The sequence below is a fragment of the Rattus norvegicus genome, chromosome 1 (genome assembly GCF_021556685.1).
Source record: "Rattus norvegicus strain SHRSP/BbbUtx chromosome 1, alternate assembly SHRSP_T2T, whole genome shotgun sequence".
Taxonomy (NCBI): Eukaryota; Metazoa; Chordata; class Mammalia; order Rodentia; family Muridae; genus Rattus; species Rattus norvegicus.
Genome location: NC_141534.1, coordinates 253,240,020 through 253,267,321, shown reverse-complemented (window position 1 = coordinate 253,267,321; position 27,302 = coordinate 253,240,020). Strand labels below are relative to the sequence as shown.

The window sequence follows — 27,302 nt, the reverse complement described above, 5'->3', positions numbered from 1 at the left end:
CTCCCTCCCAGTGCTAGGCAGGCACACTACTGACTGAACTGTCTCTCTAGCCCTACCACTCACTCTTAGTTTAGAAACCATAAACTATTGAAAGAAGCCTCAGCTCTAGGAGACTTGCATTCATGCAAGGCAGGAGAGCTGGAAGTCAAACCTGTCCCCAGGCTGGCCACAGACTACTGGGTGTGCTGTTCATTGTGGAAGCCACAGTGCCACCTCACACAGAGCAGCCTCAGCACCTCATGCAGCCATTTCTTGTGCTAATAAGGATGTCACGTTGCCCACGTCATGGTTAGGAGTGTGTTTAGTGTGATGGCCGACTGCTGGGGAATGGAGCAGTTCCCCTCAGTCTTCTTGTTCCACACCCCACACCCCATACATACTCTGTGTAGTGTAACTGTGTCGGGAGAGGTCAGAAGAACATATAGGGTCTCTGGGGACTGTAGTCACAGGCTGTTGTGAGTTGTCAAAAGGGAATGGTTAGAACCGAACTCTGGACCTCTGCAAGGGTAGTATGTGATCTCAACTGCCGAGCCACCTCTTTAGCCCCGTCACCCAGTTTCTAATGAGCTGCAGCTGACAGAGCTCCAAGCTCTCTGGCCAGCTTGTGGCTTCTCTGCTACAAAGTAAAAGGGATAGAAAATAAAGACAAAGAGAAGGAAGACAGGCCACATGCAGTGTGCAGGGGAAGCTCATCCGTGGACTTGGCTACTCCCCTGACCATACATGGCGTGGCAAGGGCTTTCCTGGGAGCACCTCTAGCCCTGCCTCCCCATTGTTCCCAGCTGGTGTCCTACAAATGGGAGACACAGACCTACAGTGCCAGTGAGAGAGAAGCTCGCCAAGGGAGCCTGTCAGAAATGGTAAGTAAGGGTTAGCATTTTCTCAGCCTAACCTTTCCTTCTCTCACTGTAAACCAATTCCAAGACTTGAAGGCTCAAGTCTCCCAGTTCAATCCATATAACCTGTTGTATGCTACACATATACATATGTAACTTATTATATTAATACGACAAAGTCTTGGAGGTTGGCTTTTAATTCTTTTCCTAGGTGAAAAACTTTTAAAAAATCTCATCCAATATGTGCTGATCTCACATTTTACTTAATGCAAAGCCTTTCTTCCTCCCACGGGGAGATTCAGGAGAGGTGGTTCAACTCTCCTCATTCCCTGTGGAGGGAAGCCTTAGCTTCAGATCAGTGAGATCAGATCATCTGTCCTCGTTCTGTCTTCTGCCGGATGCTTTCTCGGCCGTGAGGACTCCACCTTTTCTTACTGATGTGTGATGTGCATCTGGATGGGGCTTGGTCAGGGAAGTTTGCTAAATCAGGAGAAAAATCAGGGGGCTTTTTCCTTTGTGTGGGTTCTAGACTTCATAGATGCATAAAATCATTTCTCCCTCTCTCTCTCTCTCTCTCTCTCTCCAGGCAGGAGAATGCTTAAAGTACCTTATGCATTTATATGAAAATGGCCTTGTGTGTAATATATAGCATAAAAATGTAATAGTATGCAACATAATAAATATAATGTATTATACTCAATTTAAAAATTAGGATGACTTTAGTTATAAACACTAGTTTATAAGCCCTAATTTTTCTACTTATTCTAGAAGTAACACACACACACACACACACACACTGTGCGTGTGTGTGTGTGTGTGTGTGTGTGTGTGTGTGTATCCATTACTGGAAATTAGATTTGTTTCAGCAGAGGGTCTCTGACTCTTTCATTAACATAATGATCTCAGAGTCAGGCTGGGCCAAGATGGAGACACTGGAGGGTATACTGTGGTAGTTTATGAACCAGAGCATTTCTGGTTCAATGCCACTAAAACCTGTGAACTTCCCTGAAAATAACACAGGTGACTGACAGTGGATAAGCTACTAGAGCACTTATATTAAATATATTCTGTACATGTGTATGTATAAATGGGGAGTATTTATATTGAATATATTTTGTGTGTGTGTGTGTGTGTGTGTGTGTGTGTGTGTTTGTGTGTGTATACAATATTCCTGCCTTCACTGAGGAGACTGCAAGGTTTGCCACAGCCCTGGGTGGCTTGGAGGACATTATGTTGAAGGACATGTGCCGTATATAACCACTGCAGACCTCACATGGGAATTAAAGAGAAGGGATGGGGGGCGCGGGTCACAGGAGTTAGGAAAACCTGAAACCTAGCCCAGTGTTTGCCACTGACCTCTGGAAGGAAGCTCACCTTGTGTCCTTACCTGGGCTTCGGGGAAAATAGTGCTGTCTTCACGGGAAGTCACCGGAGCAATGTCCATGGCAGTCACTGCCTGCTGCCTCTTTCCCTCCACAAGTAGTAAACTCATGAGGGATACTGAGCCACAGAAGAGGCCAAGAGTGTTGTAGTAGAAATTTAATCTCAGATCGGGGCTTCTACCCCACCTTTGCTAATTCAGTTCCCAGATAAAGGACACTCAACTTTTATATTTATAATAAGCCTTAGTCAGCATTAGAGCTGGGCAGAGATCTACCCTTTATGCTGTAATGTCTACTTCTCTGTCAATAACCCCTGGTATGACTTGCCATATTCCAACTGGGCCATTCCTAACGCCAATTGGCCAGCCCTCATGGCCATGTTTCCATGACTCACCTCCCTCATGGTGCCCTCTCTTCTCTCCTTCTCTCCCTTTCTCCATCCTCCTCTGACATTCCTCTGCTCCCTCCCCGCCCCCACTAGGAATTTAAACCCCGCCTACCCCTCTTCTGTCCAGCTATAGGCCGTTGGCATCTTTATTCAACCAATAGCTTTAACTTAAGAAGAAAGGTCGCACGGCATTACTTTGTGTGTGTGCAGATTCTCTCGTCCCTGGGAGCATCCAGGCCTTGGGCGCCAACAGTTAGCATCACAGACCATAGCAAAAGACCAAACCTCAACGCAGGGCCCTGAGAAACATTCTATAGGTGACACTGATAGACAGTTTGGTTTCTTTACTGTGGGCACCTGAGGCTAACGACTCCACCCGACAAGCACCTGCTGAGTGGCTTCTCTACGCCAGGTCCTGTGCTAGACAGACCTTAAAGAGCATGACATCATGGGAGCTCCATCAGTCCAGAACATTGGCAGAGCTGCCACAGACAGTGCTTCCCTCAGACTTTTCCTGGGAAGTGAGTAGGATGAGCAGTGACCCATTTCCAGTATGGGAAAACTGAGCCTGGAAGGAGAGAGCGGGGCGTGAGGTTATGGAGACCTGAAAGTTTGCCTTCTCTAAGACCACACAGCTTCCAAGTGTCAGGGGCTGTATCCACAACCAGATCAGGAGACTCGAAGCCTAGGGTTGCCTCAGCACCACCCCCTCCTGCCAGCTGCATCTCTAGAGGGCTCTGGGCCATGTTTTCCTCACCATGACAGCATGGCACTGTTTTCTACAAAATATGAAAGTCTTTCTGAAATTGGCCCAAACCTTCGTCACCCGAATATCGGTAAACAACGCATGCAAAGTCCCTCTTGCTATTTGCAGCCTTTCTCCTCCATCTCCTCCAAAGGAAGCTTTGTCTGTGGCCTCCTGACATCACTACTGATGAGATAAGTCTGGACAGCTGCATCACCATGGTGATCAGCGAGTGTCCTTGGGCACCTGTAGGCTCGGGTAGCATCAGCGTGAAGGGCAGTGGTTGAAGCTCTTGGGCAAGAAGCCCCTGACCTGAGAGTACCAGTGCCATCCTGGCTCTAGCAGTCCAGAAGGAGTTTGTTGATTAACCTCAGAAACTGAGGTGTTTCAGGGAACTCCTGTGGATCGTTAGGGAAGTGTCACCAGAGGACTCTGGTTCTGGTGACAGCTGACTTAGCTGGATGATGACTCATTGCTGTTCCTGGGACTTGGGAGCTTCCCTTACAAAAAGGCGCTGTTACCAAGTGGCAGAGCAGTGGGCAAAGTCACCATTGTGATGTATGAACCGGATGGGGTCATCTTAATAAAGGATCCAATCTTTAGGGTGGAGTTGGGAAGTTCCCATTTTTTAGTCCATGTGATTTCCAGCCCACAGGAGAGTGGGTTTTCTTGGTTTTGCACTTGTGGGGTTCTGTGATCTGGGCCAGGCTTCAAGCTCTCTGATTTGGACCCAGGACCAGAACAAGATGCCTGCTCTCCGGGAGGAGCTAAAACTGCTCTCACTCGTTCGGGCCGTGACTTCTCAGGAGTCCCTGAGCCGATCTCTCCTCTCCTGCGCAATGAGGTCTTTCGCACTTGGAGACATTTCAGACGTCCTATGATACTTTAATCTTTTTCATTATTTCTAATTTTTGATCAAAACTTATTAGTGGGGGAGAGGTGTTCTTGTGTCTTTTCAGTTGTGTGTGGGCTAGAGAACAGCTCCGTGGAGTTGATTCTCTTCCTTCCACCTTTGTGTGGGCCCCAGGGATGCAACCCAGGTCACCAGGCTTGTGTGGCAAGTGCTTTTACCCTATGAGCCACTTCTCTGCCCCCAGCTCCATAGTTTTCTCGTCAGAAAACATTTAATATGAAAATTTAGCAAATGTTTGCTGATTGAGCAACAGATCCAGTTTTGGGGTGCTGTGGGGGGGGTGATCAAGAGCTGGGAGGCAGGAAGAGCAGGGGTGCCAGGAGACCGGACTAGAAGAGACCTCAGCCAGGAACCAGGAATAAGGACGGATGGAAGTTTAGAAGGTAGAAAGAAGAAACAGCCATGGTGCGGTCCACCATTTCTCCCAGCAGCAGGGAAGGAACTTGATGCAGTTAGAAAAATGTGTCAATCAGGAATGGGGCGGGGCATAAAGGAGCTGCCAGAGGCCTTGGCAGGACCTGATCCTAATAAGAGGCATTTGTGGGGAATTTAGCATGCAGGGGGTGGGGTGGTTGGTGGAAAGTTTATATATTGATCGTGCACAATTGGGAAGGGTAAGCGAGATGCAGAATGAGTCCCAGGGAGAGCTGGGTTAAGTTCAACTCTCTGCTACCCTGACTGGGTATATATCCCCTCCCATCCTACTCCCGCCCTCACCACCGAAACATCATCTCTGGTTAACTTTCCCGGTAAGGTGGTTAATAGTCAGGGCTTGAACCATTCCACTTGGGGGAGTTGATCTGCTCTATGCTGAAACCGTACTAAGTACCCCTAAATTCCCACAATCCTCCCCTTGAAAGGCATTCTGGGAAAAGTCAATTTCCAGTCTGTTCCTGGCTGGGAAGCTGGAGAGGGAGTAGGCTCACTACTGTAGGCAGCGCTCTCCACCGCCCCAGGCTCCTGGACTGACTGTTCTGAGGCTGGGAACTGAGAGGCCCGGTGGAGCCCATTTCCGGGTTCAGGACAATCTGTCCCTGGGTTGCTATGGCTTGGAGGCAGAGGTTCGGAAGGGCTAACCGTTCCTGGGAGTATTAATGTTCTTTTTCTCTCTTGCAGAGTTTTTCACTGAACTTTACACTGCCATCGAATACAGTAAGTAGAGCAAGACCGCGTTATGGGAGAACTGACTCCTCAGTGGAGGTCACAGGACTTACAGTGGGACTCCAGAACCCTGCGCACTGAATAGAAAGTGTAGTCTGTGTTGAGCAATGCTTGTTTTAATTTAAATTATTCTCTCTCTCTGGTGTGTGTGTGTGTGTGTGTGTGTGTGTGTGTGTGCGATACCATGATATGTGTACAAAAGTCAAGGCAACATACTGGAGCGAGTCAGTTCTCTCTTTCCACCCTTGGGTTTTTAAACAACAACAACAACAACAACAACAACAACAACAACAACAACAACAACAACAACAACAACAACAACAACAAGTATAAATGTACATTTTGAAAAAGAAAACCAAGTCCCTAAATTTCCATCAGCAGAAAACACAGTGCAGCAGCGCCCCCTGCTGTCTAAATTTATATACGCAGCAGCGCTCCCGGCTAACTTTACACGCAACAGCGCCCCCTGCTGTCTGACTTTACATGTACTCAGACTTCTTCCTTCCATGAGCTCTTCCTCTATGCATAGTTTTGTACCTTAAATATTTCCCGTCAATATTTATAACCACAAGAGATGATAGTCACACGTTAGTCTTCAAGTGGCTTGCTTATATAATGAGTTCCAGATGGGCAATAACTGTGTGGTGGACATCATTACAGATAAGACTAGCTTGTAGCTTCTTTTCTTGAGACAAGAGCTCCTGGTGTAGATCTATTGGCCCCGAGCCTGCAGTGCTCCTGCTTTCACCTCCTAGTGCAAGGATGACAGGCATGTGCCACTATATCTGCATTGGAGATTAGCTCCTTAGTGTGGAGTGTGGGAAGGGAGTGATTGGGCCAATCTAGAATGAGCATTTTCAGTAGGTAAAGCTACTACCAAATCCGGGTAATCTAGGGCTGCAACACCTTATGCAAAGCACTTCACTTCTCTGTGCCTTGCCCTTCTCATCTGTAAAATGGAGGCCATGTTGGCCCTGCTTCACTCAGTGTTGTGAACTGTGTGTCAGTCAATATGGGAGAAGGGCTTGGGACAGCATGGCACACAGTGGATGCTCCACAGGCATTACCCATGCAATTGACCGGTGCTCACAAGGGCAGGAATCCCAGCAGGAGAAAAGGGATGTGAACGGGAAGGTAGCCATGCTGCCTAGGAGACAGGGAGAGAGGGAAGCCTCACCCCAAGCTCTCCCTGCTACCTTCAGGATCTTGAGAAGCCAGCTTCTCAACAGCCCTTGGCTCCACTAGCTGCCTCTATGTTCTAGGTGTTAACTCCCTTAAAATTATTTATTTAGAGCCAGGCGGTGGTGACGCACACATTTAATCCCAGTACTTGGGAGGTAGAGTTAGATAGATCTCTGTGAATTCAAGGCCAGAGTGAATTCTCTGTGAATTCTGGTCTACAGAGTGCGTCCAGGACAGTGAGGTTTTGTTACATAGAGAAACCCTGCCTTGGGGAAAAAAACTGGAAAAAACTATTTAGAAACTGGATCTTACCTGTAACCAAGGATAGTCTTGAACTCAAGATCTCTCTGCCTTCCAAGTGTTGAAATTAAAGGTGTGTTCTGATACATTTTTATCTTTTGTCCTAACAAGCCCGAGTGAGTTTCTATACTTTGAAGACAGGATGCCTTACCTGAAATTATAGTAGACTTTTCCCAGCATCCTCAGAAAGACAATACTCTGCACCAGGACACTGCAGGATCCCAGTATGAGAGTGTGTGTGCTTGTGTTTATGTGAAAGTAGTCATGTCATGAACAACAGACCACTCTGCCACCGTCCATGAGGGAGCAAAGAGACCTGTTTTGGAGTTCAGGTTATCCAAGGCCATTGTGGTCATCAAGGTCACTGGGAGGATTAGATAAAAACAGACCCCACTGGTGTTGTGAACACTTTAAAGGAATGACATAATGATTGTGGTACTCCTGTGATCCCTAGAAATCCCCAGAGGTAGCTATTACTGTCCCTCTTTGATTATTTTTCTTTTTTCAGTCTTCATGTGAATATATGTGGTATGCAGTAAAGTGTATGCATGTTTTGCATGTATGTGTGTGTGTGTACATGCACGTGTGTGTGCATGTGGGGGTCCATGGTTGATGTTAGGAATCAGCCTCCATGATTCGCCCGCCCTATTCATTGATGCAAGGTCTCTCAATCAAACCCAGAGCTTGCTGGCATGGATGTGGCTAGTCTCCCTAGCCAGCTTGCTCTAGGAATCCCTTCTCTGCCGTCTGAACCTGACCTGAACGGGAGGTCATGACTTCCACCAGACATTTACATGGTTTCTGGGGATCTGAGCTCTGGTCCTAAAGCTTAGACTGAGCTATCCCCTTAGCCACTGCTTACCCTGGTTAGTGAGAGGAGGCCCTGCAGCTTCTGTGCAGAGGAAGAAGCCTCCCACTGCCGGCAGAGTAAGCCTCCAACCTGCCATCATTATATCTCTGGTTATCCTGAGAGGAATCACATGTACTATGGGCCAGTATCCTACCACGGAGGCCCCAGGACCCACGGTGACTCCATGTAATAGAGTACACAGCTGCTTTGTTCCCAGAGATGCACTTGCACTACCTCAGACAGGAGTGGCAGGTAGCGCCTCTCCTTCCTCAAGCTGAGGTGTCAACCAGGATGATGTAATGTACTGCTCAGTGTGGACACAGCCCAGGCCCATGAAGGACCCTCAGATGGCACTTGCTCTGCTGTGTGTTTGGGAGCAGACATGGCTTCCTTAGGAGTTTGCTTCTGAAGCCGTGCTGCACGGTTTCTGTTCTCTCCCGTTGGGGACAAGTGGGCTGAAGTGTGCTGGCCCCAGCATGAAGGTTAGAGACGGGAGTGTAGAATGTATTACGGTGATTCTCTGGGTAGATAGTGACAGTGTCACTTGACTTTTGGGATTCATTTTCCTTGCAGTCTAATTTCCCTCTGATTCTTACCTGGGAAGCAGCCACACAAGGCTGTGTTTGTAGTCGCTGCTGTTCGTCGGTTAGAGGAAAGGTGTTCTTCAGGAATTTGACTTCATGGTTGAGGGGATGCTTCGCATGGTGTGAGCTCAACAAATTTCGTTTTCTTATATAGCCTATTCTCCTTTCACACAGACTTCCTCTCCAGTTGCCACGAGTGCCAAAGCCACAGTAAGTGTCCACTCCCGTGACCAAGCCTTGGTTCTGTCATCCATAACATGAGGGCACAGTGCCCTATCTCTTGCATTTATTTTGAGGATTAAAGTTTGACGTGTGAGCTGTCCTCAAGCCCGGGACTAGACTCAATCATTATTCCCATGACCACCCCTGTTCAAAAACATCAGAGAGACAGTGAAATCACAGGCCCTGAGGCTGGAGAGAGGGCTCGGCAGTGAAGAACACTTACCTAAGAGCCCTGTTCAGTTCCCAGCACCCATGTGGTGACTCACAACTGCCCGTAACCTTGTTCTTGAGTCTCTGATGCTCTCTTCTAGCCTCCGAAGGTTCCTGCATGCATAAAGTGCACATACACATTAAATAAATAAGTAAATAAAAAGCAAGCAAACAAACAAACACACACATACTTCAGCAAATTCACAGAGCATGGAGAGAAGCAGCCAGGGATAGAAGAGTCCATGCCTATGTTTGCATCCGTATGTTGGAAACCAGACAAGAAGCATCTACAGTGATAGACTTCAGGATGGTAGTCACAGGTAAGGGATGGGGATAATTCTAGGTCTTGATCTGAGCATCCAGTTTGATGTGTGAAATAACATTCTGCAAACAGGCCTCATTCTGTGTATTTGTGACACACGGGTTTTTACACTCTCGTAAAAAAAAATCACACCCCACTAGTGTTATATTTGTAGCATGTTTATAGGAATTTGCACATTGACTTTAGTATTTCCAGAAAAATCTGTACCCCTGAGACCTTGCAGTGCTGCAAGCGGGCCTGTTACTATTCAGATCAAAGTGGACACTTGAAAGCTGGATCGTGCATTCAATATAAATGTTTTCAAAATAATATCAGATGGCGTGGGATATACGAACAACACTGATGTTTTGTGTTTCTGTTATTCTTTTTAATATAGCATTTTTATTTATTTTAGAATTCTGTGAGTACACACAATGCATTTCAATATATTCACCCCCTACTCTCAACTCCAGCTCCCCTTAAATTCCCCTACACCCCCTTGGAACTTCATGTGCTTTTAATTGTTTTAATAACTGTTAGTCCAATTCGTGCCACCCTAAAACACAGTTTTGGAGCCAACTGCTGGAGTATGGCCAACCTATCAGGGACCAAACCTCTAGAGAAAACTGGCTCTCCCTCTGCTGAAAGCCATTAACTGCCAGCATCTCCTGAGCCCCCTGTGGGAGTCCATGTGCCCCACCTCGAGCTCTGCTAGACTAACTGGATCATGTGCAGACAACACAGCTATCATGAGTTCATGTGTGCAATACTCCTGTCTTGAGGATAAGACACTGATTTCCCCTAGTCTCTCTTGACTTCTGGCCCTTCTACCTTTTCTCCCCACTCTTCAGAAACATCGCTTGAGCCTTAGGGGAGGAGACAAAATATAAAAATCCCAGTCACAACCGAGCACTCCACAGACACACGCTCTCTGCACTTTGGCTAGTTGTAAATGTCTGCATTAACCACTGCCCATGGTACAAAAGGAAAGTGCTGACCTTTCCAGACTGAAGGTGAACACGGCGTTTAACTGTGGCTCTGAACTATACCTTGGCTTTTCTTCTGAAGGGCAGTTTGTGCTTCTGTTCTGCGAGGCTCCTGTTCAAATCAGTTGTCTGTTTTTCTAGCACACGACCACCGCCCCAAACAGACTTAAACTATCTAAATTAGGTCCTAGGAGAGCAAGTTGTCAGTCACATGCAGTACAAATATCTTTTGAAATATTTCATTTCTCCAATGGATCCGGGGCCCATGCACCTTTCTTGTTTGTTTGTTTGTTTGTTTGTTTTTAATGGGATATAGATTGTTTTATTATAGCCAACCCCATGGGTGCTATCTTTTACAAACCAATTCTCTACATTATTAGTTCTACTAAGTACAATTATATTAATAAGATAATTTAAAACATTTATGGATATCCCATTTTAAAATACCATAAGAATTAATAACTAAAGGACTGACAATTATCAATATGAATACTGTTGATACCTTAAAAGACTTTTTAAAAAATATTTATTAACTTGAGTATTTCTTATTTACATTTCAATTGTTATTCCCCTTCCCGGTTTCCGGGCCAACATCCCCCTAACCCCACCCCTCCCCGAGCTGGAAGAGCTTGAAGGGGCTCGAGACCCCATATGAACAACAATGCCAAGCAACCAGAGCTTCCAGGGACTAAGCCACTACCCAAAGACTATACATGGACTGACCCTGGGCTCCAAACTCATAGGTAGCAATGAATAGCCTAGTAAGAGCACCAGTGGAAGGTGAAGCCCTTGGTCCTGCCAAGACTGAACCCCCAGTGAACGTGATTGTTTGGGGGAGGGTTGTTTGTTTGTTTTAATCGCTGGGTGTATCCTCTATCCTGTTTTGTTGTTGAGACAGGGTTTTCAGTGTAACCAGTCCTGGCTGTCCTGGACTTGCTCTGTAGACCAGGCTGGCCTCAAATAGTTCGCCTGCCTCTGCCTCCCGGATGCTGGGATTAAAGGCATGTACTACAATGCCTGCTGTATCCTCTATTCTCAAAGAATCTGGGCCTTTCTGACTCCCTTTTATCTCTGTGTGGCAGGACTGTGGTCCGTCTGTGGGACTGGCAGCTGGAATCCCATCTCTGCTGGCCACAGCTCTGCTGGTAGCCTTGCTGTTTACCCTGATCCAGCGAAGAAGAACCACCGATGAGCCCATCGAGGTGAGATGAGCCCGCTGAGGGTGATGGCTGCTTCTCGGCGTATGAATGTGTAGCTTGAATCGGTACCTCAGTGCACTGGCCTTGGTCTGGTGTAAGCGTGTCAGAATTCAGGACCTGTGCTGCTTCCGAGGACGAGGCAGAAGACACTTCTGCTCTGTCATGTTCTTTGTCAGTAGATTTAGGCAGGGCTCATTTGCACACAACTCCTTGGCTGTTGAGCAAGTCTGGCCATCAGATGACATTTGGGGTGGCAAAAAGTAGGAATGGAGGGGGATAACTGATGCCATGTAAACATGTGTCTGTGCAGTGGGGGTGTCGTCTACACTGAGGGAGTATCTGTGCAGTGGGGTGTCATCTGCACTGAGGGAGTGTCTGTGCAGTGGGGTGTCATCTGCACTGAGGGAGTGTCTGTGCAGTGGGGTGTCATCTGCACTGAGGGAGTGTCTGTGCAGTGGGGTGTCATCTGCACTGAGGGAGTGTCTGTGCAGTGGGGTGTCATCTACACTGAGGGAGGGAAAGGGCACAAGCCCCATCATCCAATAGTAAGAACATGAAGTGTCTATGGGAGGAGTACGATAAGACCATAACCTGGCCCACTCCTGTGTCTAAATGGGCATGACTTACATACAAGAGGATACATGTGCACCCCGGGCATCCCATCTGACATGGCTTCACAGTATGATATGTGTCAAATGGTTTCTGGGTTCCAATTTCACTCTCTATGTACGAACAATCATGGCTGCTTTTATATTGTCATGGGGAGAGAGAAGCCTGGCTTCTAATCCAGGCTCTGAATAGTATGATCTATGTGAGTGAACCTGGACAGGTGACTTAGCATCTATGCCTTGGTTAGTTCAGCTCTATAAAGTGTCATGAAACTCCCCTCTCCGGTCAGGGGTGTAACTCTCGATACAGTGCTTGCCTAAAATATGCAAGGGTATGGAATTCAACCCCAGCACCACAAACAACAACAATGAAACCTAGCCATAAATGTAGACACTCCCTATGTTAAGTGGTGGGAACAGTGTAAGGATGGCCGTAGACAAGGGGCATTAACAGTATGGGTACTGACAAGCTGTGAACTGGATACGTGTTAAGTATTATGGGTGATGGTGGCATTATTTATCTAGGCAATCGTTTAACTTTTGATGCTCTTTAAATCAGGAGTTTCTGGGGATGGAGAGATGGCTCAGTGGCTAAGAACATTAGTTGACCTTTCAGAGGAACTGGGGTTCAGTTCCCAGCACCTATACGGTGGCTCACAGCCACCTTGTAACTTCAGTCACGAGGAATCCAACACCTTTTGATCTCCACATGTATGTGTCATACAGCCATACTTGTAGGCAGACACTCACACACATAAAAACAAAATTGAATGAATGAATGAATGAATGAATGAATGAATTTCTGGTGTTATTGTTCCAAAAGCATTTGGGGGTGCTTGGTTTGATTGTAGTGGGGGATCAAGTCCAGGATGTCCCATGTATTCCCATGAACTCTCCCACTGAGCTGCACTCCCAACCCAACACATACTTTTATCATGTAAATAGTCCCTGCACGTTGTTCATGAAGGGTCATCTAGTAGTCAAGGCCATCTAGCTTCCACTCGGCACTGTGAGCCTTACTGAACCCTACATGTACTACGCACACCGAACCATGACAGCAGTGCATTAGTCACTCTGATAGATCAGCATCCTTAATTAATAATAAGGTGGAATTGCTTGAAGTAGATCAATACATGTGGACGACGTCTCTCGACCTCCCTGTGAGCTATCACAGGTGGGAAGCGTACGCAGCCTGGAGACACCGAACAAAGGAGTGGGATGAGTTAGGGTGGCTCGAGGCTCTGTCACGCTGCTCAAAATGACGTTTAAAACCTTTGGCTTCTGGAATCTCCATTTTCCTATTAAGATTCCCCGTTGGTGACTGGCACCTGGAACCACTACAAGTGTACAGGGGGATTGCTGTAACTACATATGCGTTACTGTAGAGGTAGAGTGCAGAGGACCCAGTTATCAAGCCATGGCCAGTCTGGTTTCAGGTCTGCTCCTGCTCTGCTCTTCCCCATGTCAGCCCTGGGGTGACACTTCTTGAGTCTATCTGTTCATTTTGCTGGAGGTGGGCTCTTGAGGTGTGTCCCCTCTATTCTAAAGGCTTCTGGCAATTCTAGTGTGCATGGTGGTTTAAAACACAAGGATTTGAATGGTTACAGCTCTGGCCCTTCACATACATACATACATACATACATACATACATATATATACATACATACATACACATACATACATACATACACATACATATATGCATACACACATACATACATATACACACATACATACATACATACACATACATATATACATACATACACACATACATACACACATACATACATACACACATACATACACACATACATACATACATATGTACATGCATACATTTACTATTTATTCATGTATTTATTTTTAACCATTTTAGGAGACTGAGGCTCCGTGTGAAATTTCAGAACTCTATGACAATCCCAAGATATCCGAGGTAAGCACTTTTGGTTATAAACCCTGAGAGTGACTGAAAGTGTAGCAACGTGAGGGTTTTTAAGCGTCACTTGTACAGAGGTGAGACCCTGTGGCAGGGAGGTCAACCAGATACAGTGAAAGCACGAAGGAGGCATTTGGTGTGTCTACTGACCAGACAGGAATTCAAAGTTGATTTGACATCGGGAATTCAGGGGTTGGGTTGTAGCTTAGTGGTAAAGTGCTGATCTAGAACGCAGAAGTCACACGGTTCTGTGCCCAGTCCTGAAAATTAATGTAGCAGCAGCAGAAAAGGAAGTCAACTTAATATAATTTATTTAATGGACAAAAGAAACAGATATGTGGCTATCTTACTAGGAAAAGGGGGTTTTGTTAAAAGATAAGTCACTTGTGCTAAAGCTGGTTTGTTCGTTTGTTTGTTTGTTGTGTATACAATGTATGTGTGTACGCATGCATGTGTTTGGGTATTTATACTATTGAATGTGAGAGGAAATCAGAGGATAATTTCAGGTATCATTCCTTACCACCCACCTTGCTTAAGAAGGACATCTTTGTTGTTTTCCTCTACTGATGCTAGCCCACAGGCTTCTGGGGATTCTCCGGACTCTGCCTCCCAACTCCTGTAGGAGTGCTGAGATTACAGGTGCTTGTACTTTGTCCGATTTTTATGTGGGAACTGGGGATCCGAACTCAGATCTTTACACTTGCTCGCAAGCACCATTTCTCCCTAGCCCTCGACACGGACTTTCAAAGCTAGGCTAGGACAGGAACTTAACCTGAAAAGTGACACCCAAGGGGATACGTCTTTAAGGTCAGAAGTGAATCAAGGACGCCCATGACTTGGCCCCAGCAAGTGGACTGGACTTTAGGTCCTAACCTACACAATGGGACAAGAAAAGGCAAACATAACATTGAAAAGGAAGAAGTAAAATTATCATAATTTGTAGGTGATATATGACTGTCAGCACAGAAAAACTCAATAATCTACAGATAGATTACGGCGCTTAGAAAAATAGTCAAATATGTTTCTTGTATATAAAAGCAATAATCAGGGTTTAGTTTTGAGGTACAGAACCCACTGTGCAGGGGCAACGGCCTGGATTTGATTTCCAGTACTGAAAAAAAGTTCAAAAGCAATATGTATTTCTTAATATCAAGGGCTACCAGCTAGAAAAAAGAATTTTATAAAATCCTATATTACAGTGGTAACAAAATACCCAGAATGCTAAAGAACAAATCTGATCAAATGTCCAATCCGATCATGGAAATAATAAAACTTAGGGGAAGACATCCGACAATAGCTAAGTTATGGTGCTTATATACTGTGGTCCTAGACAGAAAGAGTCAGCAGCATAAAGCTGGCAGCCGCCCCAAATTCCTGGTACCTTTAGTGTCTCTATAATCAGTGTTTAATTGTGGAGCTAGAGAGACAGCTCAGCAGTCAAAAGTACTTCCTGCTTTTTCAGAAAGGCCTGGACTCAGTTCCCAGCACCCGCATAGCAGCTCACAGTGGCCTATCCGCAGTCTTCTGACCTCCTTGGAGACCAGGCATCTACATTCAGGCAAAACATTCATCCACATAAAAGATTTTAAATTAAAAATGAATATATCTGTGACGTAAATCACAACACATTTTCAACTTAGTAAGGTTCCAAAGTCTACGGGAAATAAAGCTCGGGCAGACTAATGAGAAGTGAACACATAGGACAATTGAAAAAGAGAGTCAAGGGAAACGATCATATTAGATATAAACAGACTACTCACTCACAAGGCAGAGAGACTGGTGGGCTGTAATAGCAAACCCAGCTTCATAAAAACCTACAGAACAACAGTTTTTGAATATAAAGACTTGAATAGTTTAAAAGTTAAAAGATGGAGACAGTCTGCCAGCAATAACTAGCCAGAGAGAGTTGCATGGCCTGAAGATCCCTTGAAGACAGCACGCTCAGGCAACTGACGAAGTCACTCGTTTCCTGCCCCTCGATGGCTGGTGTCCTTACTCTCCCTATTCCCACTGTCTTGCCAGCCATCATTTTAAGTGTTTGCTCTGAATTTTGCTGTTTCCCTTTAAGAATCAGTATGGTTGTTTGAGTTTGTCATACCTAGGAGCTGCAGTCTCTGCTACGTCACTTTCAAAATCTGTTTGTGTTCTCAAGAATCCTAGGCGGTCACCCACGCGTGAAATGAACCCACGAGGTGCTCAAGAAGGTCACATATATGTGAAGACTGTCTCAGGAAGTGAGGAGCCCCTGCCCGACACCTACCGTCCTCCTGAAGAAGTAGAGAGAAGAAGAGGTCTTTGGTGGCTCGTGCCCAGACTGAGCCTGGAATGATGTCATCGACTCGGAACAGACGCAGCGCTGGAACGGGGCTGGAAACCTGGGATCCGTGCTCAGGGTCCATGCTTGGAGAGGTGAGAGGCCAGCAGCCTCTCAATCCACGTCAATTTCATTTATAGATCCTGGACACATCTGGTTGCCTTGCCTCCTTAGGGGATGGCTGCAGTGAGGTTCATTCGAACTCAGACCTTGCAGTGTGATCAGCGACGCAATCTGGGTGAGTTGCTTGTGCACCCAGATGAGCCCCACATGTCCTATTTGTGAATCTAGAGGAGTCTGCCTTTAGGAAATGGCTTGGCTTCTGAGTGTCCTGGCTTCTCCTCTACCTGCTCCAGCTGTTATCTTTAAAGGAAAAAAAAAATTAAAGCTGTGGGAGTTGGCTTTTCTGGGTGCATTGACCAAGGCCAGGTTGGCACAAGTTAGGACATGAGTAAAACTTTACAGAAGACGTGTGAAAGAAGCCATTTCTATCTCAGGGTAGAGTTCACACGGAGCCATACATGCCCTACCCAACATGAGGAAGCACATGGCTGATTTGTGTCATACGGCAGAGAACGGGATATGGACCCCCCCTAGTCAGACAGGTCACTGAGCACTTCTGAGAATTCTGATGAGCTTACCTACCCTCCCCAAGCCTGTTCTGGGTTTTATAAAAGGGGGGCAAATATTCTGTGCTTCATTTGGCCATTGGAGAGATTACAAAAGGAATAAAGGAAGCGATTTCCACTTAGTAGACACTAGAGATATTAGTTATCCTCCTTACCTGGCTCTTACCCCCACTTCCCATCCCACTTGGCCTATCAAGTCAGGCAGCCGCTCTTCGGTATTTGTTATCTATAGTTACGAAGTCAACAAGGAAGTCTAAAGCTTCTCAGTGGCCTGCAATCTAAATTGTTGACTTTTGAAAATAACTCTAGTTGTCACTAGCAGTCTTCTCACTTCAACTCTGGACACCATTTGTCCTTGGGTGTCAACAAGTTCCAAATCGCAAGTACAGAGACCTGTGTTACACGTTACACATTAACCTTTAGGATGCTCAAGTCTTGGGTGGTTAATCTTCACTGTCAACTTGATGGGATTTAGAATCACCAAGGAGACACGCCTCCAGAAAGATTTAACTGAGCAGGAAGATCTGCCTGAATGTGGGCAGCATCGTTCCGTAGCCTGCAGTTCTGGACTAAATAAAAGGGAACTCAAGTTGAGCACACAGAATTCATCACTATCTGCTTCCTGACTACAGATAAAGTGTATCCCAGCTTGCCTCACACTCCTGCTGTCATGCCTTTCCTGCCATGGTGGACCGAACCGTCAAACTGTGAGCCAAAATAAATATCTCCACACTTAAGTTGGTTTTATTGTAACACTGAGAGAAGTAACTAATATAAACTGATATGCATGTTTTAATGACTTTTCTTTGCAATGGGGTATTTGCTTCGAAGTGCTGTAACGAAAAGATGTTTGTGAGGGAGAGACATCGGGAAGACCAAAGAGGATCACAGGATCAAAGGAATTCAAGGGACATCTAGGGACAGCTTCATCAGGCCGTGCTAAACAGTGGGAAAGCAGAGGCCTCAGAGCATCTCCGAAAACATCCACAATCTCCATGAGCCACCTCGATATCCCAGAGAACCATCTTTCCTCTCATGGGGCCTCTGGTTGTTCAGAAATAGTCCGATTCTTGAGCAACAGGAAATGGTTCTATAAACCTAATGGCCATCACATGTTAACAGCTGCCTTTCAAAGCCCCTCTGAAAATCAATTTTCTGTTGTTCATGGACCCAGGTCTTAGATAAGCATATTTGAACATCTTCAACTAGCTATGCCCAGGTATGCTGAAGGTCCACTTCTCTTACATGATGGGGAAAGACCTTGGGCTCCCAGAGAACTTGAGGAGACTGTGGCGTTGACAGATTTGGATTTCAGCTCCAGCCTAGAATGCTGGTCGCCTAGATCTTCAGTTTTATGCTTATAAAACTGACCGCCAAGGGCAGCTGTGAGGCCTGATTGAAATACACAGATGAGTAAGCCTTGTAACTTACAAAATAAGTTATGATCTGTTGTTTTTCTGCTTTTTTGCTTTTTTTGTTTTTTGTTTTTGATTCTTCATCTTACTTCTATTACAGTCGACTGCTTAGAATCTTCATTTCAAGTTGTTTTCACTAAACTTGCAAGGTTCAGGATTTCTGTTGGTACAAAGACTTATTTTGTAATAAATAAATGGCTATTGTATGGACCTACAAAGTCTCTGTGGCTTGTCTTTCCCTGCATTAAGGGTGCAACTTTTCCCTCCTTTTTGACTCCTTTCCTCAGATGCTGGTCAGAACCTGTGTGTGTTCTCTAGCACTTTGGGCTTCCCTACTTTCACTAAAACCCTTTCCCTACCGTGTAGTAGGACTCCACTAATATAGTGGCCTGTTTATGACCTCCATGCTGAAAACTCAGACAGGCTTGTGGCCATGTTTCCTTCTTCCTTCCATTCTCTTCCTCTTGACAACCGTTATATTGAAAAGATCAGGATTTGGAGAGATAGTCAGGCCCTGCTCTGACCCATCAACTGGCCTTGTTCACTCCTCAGTGGGCTCTGAGGAAGTGGTTTCTCTGGTCATGAGGGGTCCTGAGATCCTGTGGTAGACTGGCATCTCTAATTCCAATTAGGCTGGGCAAGGAAGGGGACTGAAAGACTCTGATCCTGGGACCCCAGACTCCTTGAATTTAGTTTGTATTATCCTTAAGGGACCCTGTGTTCATCCTCACCCTGACCACAGCAGACTTCCCTGGAAGGACTGTGTGGCCACCGTCATCCCAAGAGGATCACTCAGCACCTCTTCATGCAGGTTTGTGCCCAGTCATGGGCTATTACCTCAAAGGTTCATGCATGACCACAGAAGCCTGTCTATTGGCCGAATGGCAACCAACTACATGGCATAGGTTAAACCAGTGCCCCCAGATTCTCTCTCACCTCCAAACACAGGCATGGGAAGCTCAAGGAGTGATGGATAGAGCTAAAGTGACTGGAGAGACATCTGTCAGTCATCAGCAGTGGGAAGGCCTGTCTCCTTAGGGGTTCCCAGCATGTCTTGTTACCTGGCTAGCCAACCCTCGGGTTCCCTGAGGTCTTTGTTCCTATAGCCCCTAAGGTATCAGGAAGAGCTTGGATTCAATCATCCCTATGCACATGTTCACTTCAGGGTCCCATGTGCTTCCTGGCTTGGGCTTGTGGCCAGGATGCCGGTGCAACCTGGGCTCTGGCAGAACTGATGTTATCAACCTCACTTCCCAAGGGCTTGGGCTGCTTCTGTGTGCTCTCGGTTGAAGTCTCACTTCCCCATCACTGCCTGAGCCCAGCCTGGATGTTACCAGGGAATTTGGGATTAACCTCTTGGCCCTAATAATAAAATAATTCGGAAACAAAAGCTCAGATAACAGCTTGGAGATAATTTTATTAGCATTTCAGAAAAGAAAAAAAGAGAAATAAATAAATAAATGAAGAAAGAAAGAAAGAAAGAAAGAAAGTTAGTTTTAAATCTCTCCAGATGCATGAAAGAGAGGAAGTCTGGGCAGAGAGAAAAACAGGCCTTTTTGGTTGGGCACGGAGGGCTGCAGTCAGATGGCAGGCAAGGAATCACACGGTAAGAGGAGGGAAATGGCTTCAGAGATAAAGCAAGAAAAGCCCAGAGCACCAGAGACAGCATGTCCAGGCTATGGCCTATATCCAAAAGTAAGAAAATCTCTTTGATTTTTTTTTTTAAAAAGGAAAAGCTTATTTAAAAAGGTTAAGCTTATTTGACTAATTTCACAAAGCAGTCAAAGCTTTTCGATAACTGTTCTAAAAGAACTTCACGGAAGGGGTGTTCTGGGAGGGAAAACACACTCTTCTTAAAGAGACAGTTAGTTATTCTTCCCATATCCTTAGCACAGTTTTAGGTGAAACAGCCTTACAGAGGGTGGTCTCGGGGTTGGGGATTTAGCTCAGTGGTAGAGCACTTGCCTAGCAAGCACAAGGCCCTGGGTTCGGTCCCCAGCTCCGGAAAAAAAAGAAAAAAAAAAAAAAAAAAAAAAGAAGGGTGTCTCTTGGCCAAGCGACTGACAGGCCCAGATGGATTGCTTCTTCTGAGACGAGCGATAGTATGAAATAGTCTAGTCTTTTGGGGGCACACCAGATTGTTGTTTTGCCACCCAAGGCCACCCTGGTCTTTTGACCAGGACTTAGGAAATTATAAAGCACTTCTTAGAGAATAGGCATAGGGATCAGGCTGACTAACCCTTTGTGGGGAAAAACACAGTAACCCGTGAGGCTAGATTCCTACCATTCTCCTAGGAGAATCCTATGGGGGGCCCCTGTGGTGAGGGACCTCACTTTCTCTACTCAGCAAGACTCCCTTCAAGCCCTCATCTCCTGGGAACCCATCAGTTTGCCTCCAGCTGTACAGCGGGCTGAGGACAGTGGTGTCACTACAGTGGGTGGCCTGTGGGTCCCTTCAGGGCATAGGTTCTGTCCTGTGCCCTCCTGGAAGCAACGGGAAGTAAGAATAGATCTGGTGAGGAATGTTCTAGAGGCACCTCCCTCCCATGAGTTCCCTGAGGTGAAGAAACCCACACTCTCTTTAAGAAGTGGAAAAGGAAGACTTTCTTGTATGGTTTAGGAAACTGCTTTTGCATCCAAGAGAGAGCAATGAGAACGCTTCCTGGATACAACTCAGGATGAGAAAGCCACCAGTTCAGAGCACAGGAGAGACAGCTAGGACCCTGCCTCCCAGCACTTCTGAGGGGGCCCAGGGTCCTTTTGGGAACCTCTGATGTACTAATTACACCCACATGTCCCTTCAAAATCAACCACAACCTCTAACTCTTCCACATTTCCATTTGTGTTTAGAAATAAAATGACTGACAAAGCAAAAAATCATTGTTTTGTTTCCTTTTTTATTGGATAATTTTTATTTACATTTCAAATGTTACCCCCTTTCCCAGTTTCTGGTCCATAAGCCCCTTAGCCCATCCCCCTCCCCTGCTTCTATAAGGGTGTTCTCCCACCCACCCATCCCTCCGACCTCCCTGCCCTGACATTCCCCTACACTGGGGCATCGAGCCTCGGCAGGACCAAGGGCTTCTCCCGTTGGTGCCCAACAAGTCTATCCTCAGCTACATATGCAGCTGGAGACATGATTCAGACACACAGGTAGGTGTTGATGCACTTCTCTGGATGATGCTCCAATGGCAGGACCATTTTTATTAAAATGAAACAGACAGTAAAACAAACTATGAATTCTATGAAGCAGTAGGACAAATGACCTGAGAATGTGAACTATGGCTGCATTCTGGTTTATCAGGACTTCAAAGTTGCTTTAGAATAGTCTCTCTGTGTAGTATACTTATGATCCAAAGAATCCCAGACTTTCCCAAGCCATCTTTTACTAACAGAGCACAGTTTGTCTAACCTGAAGAGAACATTGTCAACAGCTCCTTCTTAAGCATTTCTTTCCCATGGTTCAATGTAGTCCAATCCCAGATGGGCAAAGATCTCTTCTTCACTTTCTGCTTCAAGAAACACCCTCTGGAAGCACAAGGAGAAGCACACACCCTCAGCCATTTTCCTTTGGCACCTCAGTGCAGACTTGTTGAACTGTCTTGTTAGAATGAGTGGTGGCTAAAATGTCCCACCTTGCTTTGATCAGAGGAAGCCAATGTGTGGTGACTCACACTTGGAATCCTAGCACTTGGGATGCAGAGGCAGGAGCTCTGGCTGTAGAGTGAGCCCTTAACTCAAACCAACCAAACAACCACTCAACCCCTCACCCAAACACCCACCCACCCATCTACCCAACCAACCAACCAACCAACCACCCACCCAACCAACCAACAACCAACCAACCACCCAACCAACCAACTAACCAACAACCCACCCACCCAACCACCCAACCACCCATCTACCCAACCAACAAACCAACCAACCAACCACCCATCTACCCAACCAACCAACCAACCAACCAACCAACCACCCATCTACCCAACCAACCAACCAACCAACCAACCTACTACCCCTCCACCCACCCACCCAACCACTCACCCACCCACCCACCCAACCAACCAACCACCCACCCACCCACCCAACCAACCAACTAAGGCTTCCTGTGGTTTTGACATTTTCCCATACAAAGGTGAAACTGTGACAGTCTCTGTTAGTAAATGACACGTGGATATTTTTCTTAAGTCTAGGGACTTAATTAGGATTATTCTTATTTGTGTATGTGTGAGTGCATGTTTATGCATGTGTATATATGTTATGGGGATACATAGTGTGTTACATATGGAGGGTAGATGTCAACACTGATGTCTTCCTCTAATATCTTCCCCTTCCCCACATTTTTTTGAGACAGGGTTTCTTTCTCACTGAGCCACTTAAACAATTTTCTGGGCCGTCTGACTAGCTAACTTTGTCTGTCTGTCTTGGCTTGTCTTGTCTTATCTGAGTAGCTGCTTGTCCTGGCCTTTCCAATTGCTAGAGTTACAGATGTGTTCACCACTCCTGGCTTTTACATGGTGCTAAGGATACAAACTGAGGTCCTCAGGCTTGCAGGGCAGATATTTTTACCAACTGAACCATCTCCCCAACCCTATTGGTCTCTTCTATCAAATATGTATCTGCCACATACATACATGCATGCCTGGTACCTGAGGATGCTGAAAAGGGTATCAGAGCCACTCTGTGGGTACAAAGAATTAAACATGGATCCTCTGTAAGAGCAGCAAGTGCTTTTTAAACACAGATCGCCCAAGCTTAGACTCCTATTCTTATCCATAACGGATCTTTGGAACCACGAGATGGGTCTTTCTTTCTTCCTTCCTTCTTCCCCTCTTCCTCCCCCTCCCCCTCTTCTTCTTTCTCTTCCTCCTCCTCCTCCTCCTCCTCCTCCTCCTCCTCCTCCTCCTCCTCCTCCTCCCTCTCCCTCTTCTTCTCTCCCTAGGAAGATATGTTGAAGCTTGAATCACACTTTAGTCCAGTGAAGCCAAAAGCTCCAGAGAGGCCTTGTTATCAGTCTATTTAAAGTTCTGGGTTATTCTACTGTGTAGTAGAGGAGAAACCTACTCGTAATGGCAGCCTAGTACTGTGCATTCTGTGTTCTCTACAACCACCCATACCTGCCCAAGGGCCCCACCCCGCAGCTTCCACCCCATGAGCTCTTTAAGACTAGGCACCTCTTCCTCTGACTTTACTCTAATACATAGCACAGTCCTGGGCCCAGAGATGACACTTGTTGGATTATTTATTACCTAATCTCTCGCTAGCCTTCCTGAAGTGAACTCTATGAACTTGCTTCTGCTTATACACTTTGTATGGTGAATTTCTATGAGGATTCTCCTGCCCCTCTAACCATGAAGTTGTGGAGCTGTTCTCATCTCCAGGGAGAAGCTCAAACCTATGCCTGGCCAATCAGAAGTCTGACAGTGGATTAAAAGATGAGCACATGACCCAAGCCTGGTCAAGGAGCAGTTAGAATCCAGACAAAAACTATTACAGAAGATAGCTCCCTGTTAGAATAGCCAGAAAATGGGATTCACAGGAAACCTTGCCTGACAATCAAAGTCGCCTCTTGGAAAACCTGCCTAAGTTCCTGGATATAGCTGTACCTGAAGCCAGTTTGGCCCTAGAGACAGCACTGTTTACTTACCCAAGCTCCTTTTCGTTTTACCTAAGATGCATACACATACACATAAACATACACATGCATATACACATACGCATGCACATAAACATGCACATTCACATGCATATACACATATACATATACATACATATACACATGCATATACACATGCACATACACATGCACATGCACATGCACATGCACATGCACAGGCACATACACATACATATACACATGCACATGCACAGGCACAGGCACATACACATACACATACACATGCACATACACATATACATATACATACACATACATATGCATATACACATACACATACACATACACATACACAGGCACATGCACATGCACATACACATGCACATACACATACACATACACAGGCACATACACATACACAGATACATACACATACACATACACATGCACATACACATACACAGGCACATGCACATGCACAGGCACATACACATGCACATACACATACACATATACATACACATATACACATGCATATACACATGCACATACACATACAAATACATATACACAGGCACATACACATACACATACACAGGCACATACACAGGCACATGCACATCTACACATCAATTTCTTTTAAACTATAACAAATCCCTAGGGGTCAAGGAGATCAGTTCTTGCTTTTAGTGATTTCATGCCCTCTTCTCCCTCCAAGCCTAATTTGGTGCCCTGGACCACTGTAAGAATGAAGACCTTTGTGTTCACGGATTTAATGATAGAATTGTTTATTCTTCATCAGCCACATGCTAACTTGTCACCTTTCGGAGGCATGCACTGAACAAGGTGCCCCTGCCACTTAGTGACTGAGGTTTGAATGGCTTCCCATCCACCTCTGGGCACCTGTGTCGCTCTACCTCAGGAGACGCCCATTGACGACCTGGAGAATGTGGTTGCACCCACGGATGGCTATTCCTGTGACATTTGTGATTCATGACGATCCCTGATTATTATTTTTTTTTGAGTAAATGACTGTAAACACCAGAACGCAGTCGACTCAACTGTGTTCACCTGTGTGCTGAGGCACTGTCAGTTTACTGCCTGAGCCAGAAGCCATGGAGCTGCACCCTGGGCCCAGTAGGGACTGAGGCAATGTATCCACTCCTTTCAACGGTGATCCACAAAGAACAGAACATTTGTAGCAAAAAGAAGCAAGCCTATACTAAAATCATTTTGTGTTGGGGGGTAGAGGTGGGGTACACAGCAGGTGAAGGTACTTGCTGCCAAAATTGAGGCCCTGAGTTCCATCCCTAGAACCTACATGGTAGGACAGAACTGGCTCCCCTGACCTCCACATGCAACCATGCTATACGTGTACCCATTTTCCCCACTATAAGAAAGAAAATAAATATAATAAAAATTGTTAAAAAAAACAAAAAAAGAAAAAAGAAAAAAGAAATCTGTTCAAGGGAAGGGCTTACGGGGACGGCCAGTAACCCATCGCGGGAAGGAAACACTACCTTGGTCTTGTCATACAGAGCGTGGTTGTCCAGCATCATCTTCCGCTCGTGTGTGGCGTAGCGCCGCAAGTCTCTCTCAAACTGCTACAAAGAGAAACGAGACAAGTTACTGTCCAGTCCAGATTATTTCTGGTACACGGTGTTTAGAGCTATCCCTTGGGTGTTTGAAACTGCTGTCTCTAGCTTACATTCTTGGGGTGACTGTCTTCCCTGGGGCAAAACCTCTGGGGTGGCTGAGCTCTGGGGTCGCTGAACTAGAACAGAAACTCGGTGTGAACAGGAATCTGATTGGCTTGGTCCCTTGTCAATCACTGTCCAGCAGGCAGCAGGTGAATATCTCTCTGTTCTAGAATAATACCTGGTCCAGAGAAAATGCCGTCTAAATCGTTTTAAGTTTCAAATATCATAATAGAGGATGGGGGATGGGGAGATCTTGGCCCAGACGTTGTGCCTGTCTATGTGTCCTTACTACCTAGCCTCTCTGAACCTTGCTTTGTCCCAAGATGGAGGGAGTGAACATTAAGGCCCCTCCCTCTTTGATGTCCACTCATACTGAGACTCTGTGAAGTCACCTGCCCCAGAGTGACATCTCTCATGATCAGGAGTGCACCCCAAGGCTTCGGAGAGCAAACCGGAAGCCTAGGACAAGTGACCAGCAAACGTTAGAAACAAGGACAGTGAATCACAAATACAGCTGCTGGTTTCCTGAGAGAAATCCAGGTCCAGAACTTTGTCTTTTTCCCTGGGATTAGGCAGACCGCCTGGGACAGTCACACCCTCTAGCAGCAAGAGTTCGTTTCCTCTTTGCTGGAAAGTTTCTGGGGCTGGGTAAGCCTTACCTCCCAGCATCCCTTTATAGCAGCAGCTGTAGGTGGGACCAGCTTTGTGGACTATTTGCCAGGGAATAGATTCTCTAGCACAAGTCTGGGAAGTTGTGGGTCCTGCTTAGCTCACCCCAGCTCTTGACTGGACAGAGTCCACCCACAGCTAACTCTGGTTCCCAGCTACTGGAGAGGTTGGAGGTGTAATGGGGCTTGACTAAATGTAGTCAATGATGGGCTACTCCCAGCTCCCTGCCCTGTGTGATTTGGGAGCGAGAAACACATTCCTAACTCCTCGCCAAGGCCAAGAGCATCTCTGTGCATGTAGAGAGAAATTCAGTTCACCCGACAAACACCTGCAAAACACCAGTTCCTCGGGGAGCTGAGAGTTGAGCTGGAGACACAGATGGTTTATAATACCAGAAGAAATAAGAAAACTATGCGCTAATGGGAAGCCAGTGCTGTGGACATACTGAGCAGGGCCCCCATGGTGAGCATCGCTGAATGAGGGCTTGAAGCAGGTGATTAAAAACCAAAAATGGCTGCAGGATGGTCAAGTGAGTTGTGCTGGATAGCTTTACGTCAATTTGACACACACTAGAGTCATCTGAAAGGAGAAACCTAAATTGAGGACATGCCTCAGTAAGATCCAGCTGTCGGACATTTTCTTAATTAGTGATTAATGGGGGACAGCCCAGTCTACTGTGAGTGGTACCACCTGGGCTGGTGGTTCAGAAAGGAGACTGAGCAAGCCAGTAAGCAGCATCCCTCCACGGCCTCTGCATCAGCTCCAGCCTCCAGGTTCCTGACCTGCTTGAGTTCCTGTCCTGACTTTCTTTAATGATGAACAGTGATGTGGAAACATCAGTAGAATAAACCCCTCCATTCCCAAGTCTCTTCGATCATGGTGTTTTGCCACAGCCATCATAACCCTAACTGAGAAATCCAGTCCTTTCCTGAGCCCCAGAATTTGCTGGAGGCAGGGAAGAGGTGTTAGACTGCCGCAAGGGCATCACGCTAGGACCTGAATCTGCCAGAGAAACACTTGGTTTATTTGTTTATTCTTTAGAGGTTGTGGCCTCCCACAACATGTGGTCATTCTGATTCATAACAGCTGTCACCCACTGCCACTGACCATTCCTGCTCTGTCTCTCGGGCTGGAGGAAGTCAGACTGTGCAACTC

The 27,302-nt window shown here is 46.1% G+C and overlaps 2 protein-coding genes across 2 annotated transcripts in view; one reads left to right on the top strand and one right to left on the bottom strand.

Annotated features, from left to right (window-relative positions):
- The first annotated feature begins 833 nt into the window (after positions 1-833).
- On the top strand, positions 834-18,382 carry Opalin (oligodendrocytic myelin paranodal and inner loop protein). Its single transcript, NM_001017386.2, is given in 6 exon segments — positions 834-860; positions 5,381-5,416; positions 8,516-8,551; positions 11,143-11,262; positions 13,747-13,803; positions 15,959-18,382. Coding segments are annotated over 6 exon segments (429 nt in total). The 5' UTR covers positions 834-857; the 3' UTR covers positions 16,136-18,382.
- A 2,946-nt stretch (positions 18,383-21,328) lies between these two features.
- Positions 21,329-27,302, bottom strand: part of Dntt (DNA nucleotidylexotransferase) — a 32,480-nt gene continuing 26,506 nt past the window's right edge. Inside the window, 2 exon segments of the mRNA NM_001012461.1 lie at positions 21,329-21,692; positions 25,299-25,382. Of these exon segments, the coding sequence (NP_001012479.1) occupies positions 21,606-21,692; positions 25,299-25,382 (171 nt within the window). The 3' untranslated portion in view covers positions 21,329-21,605.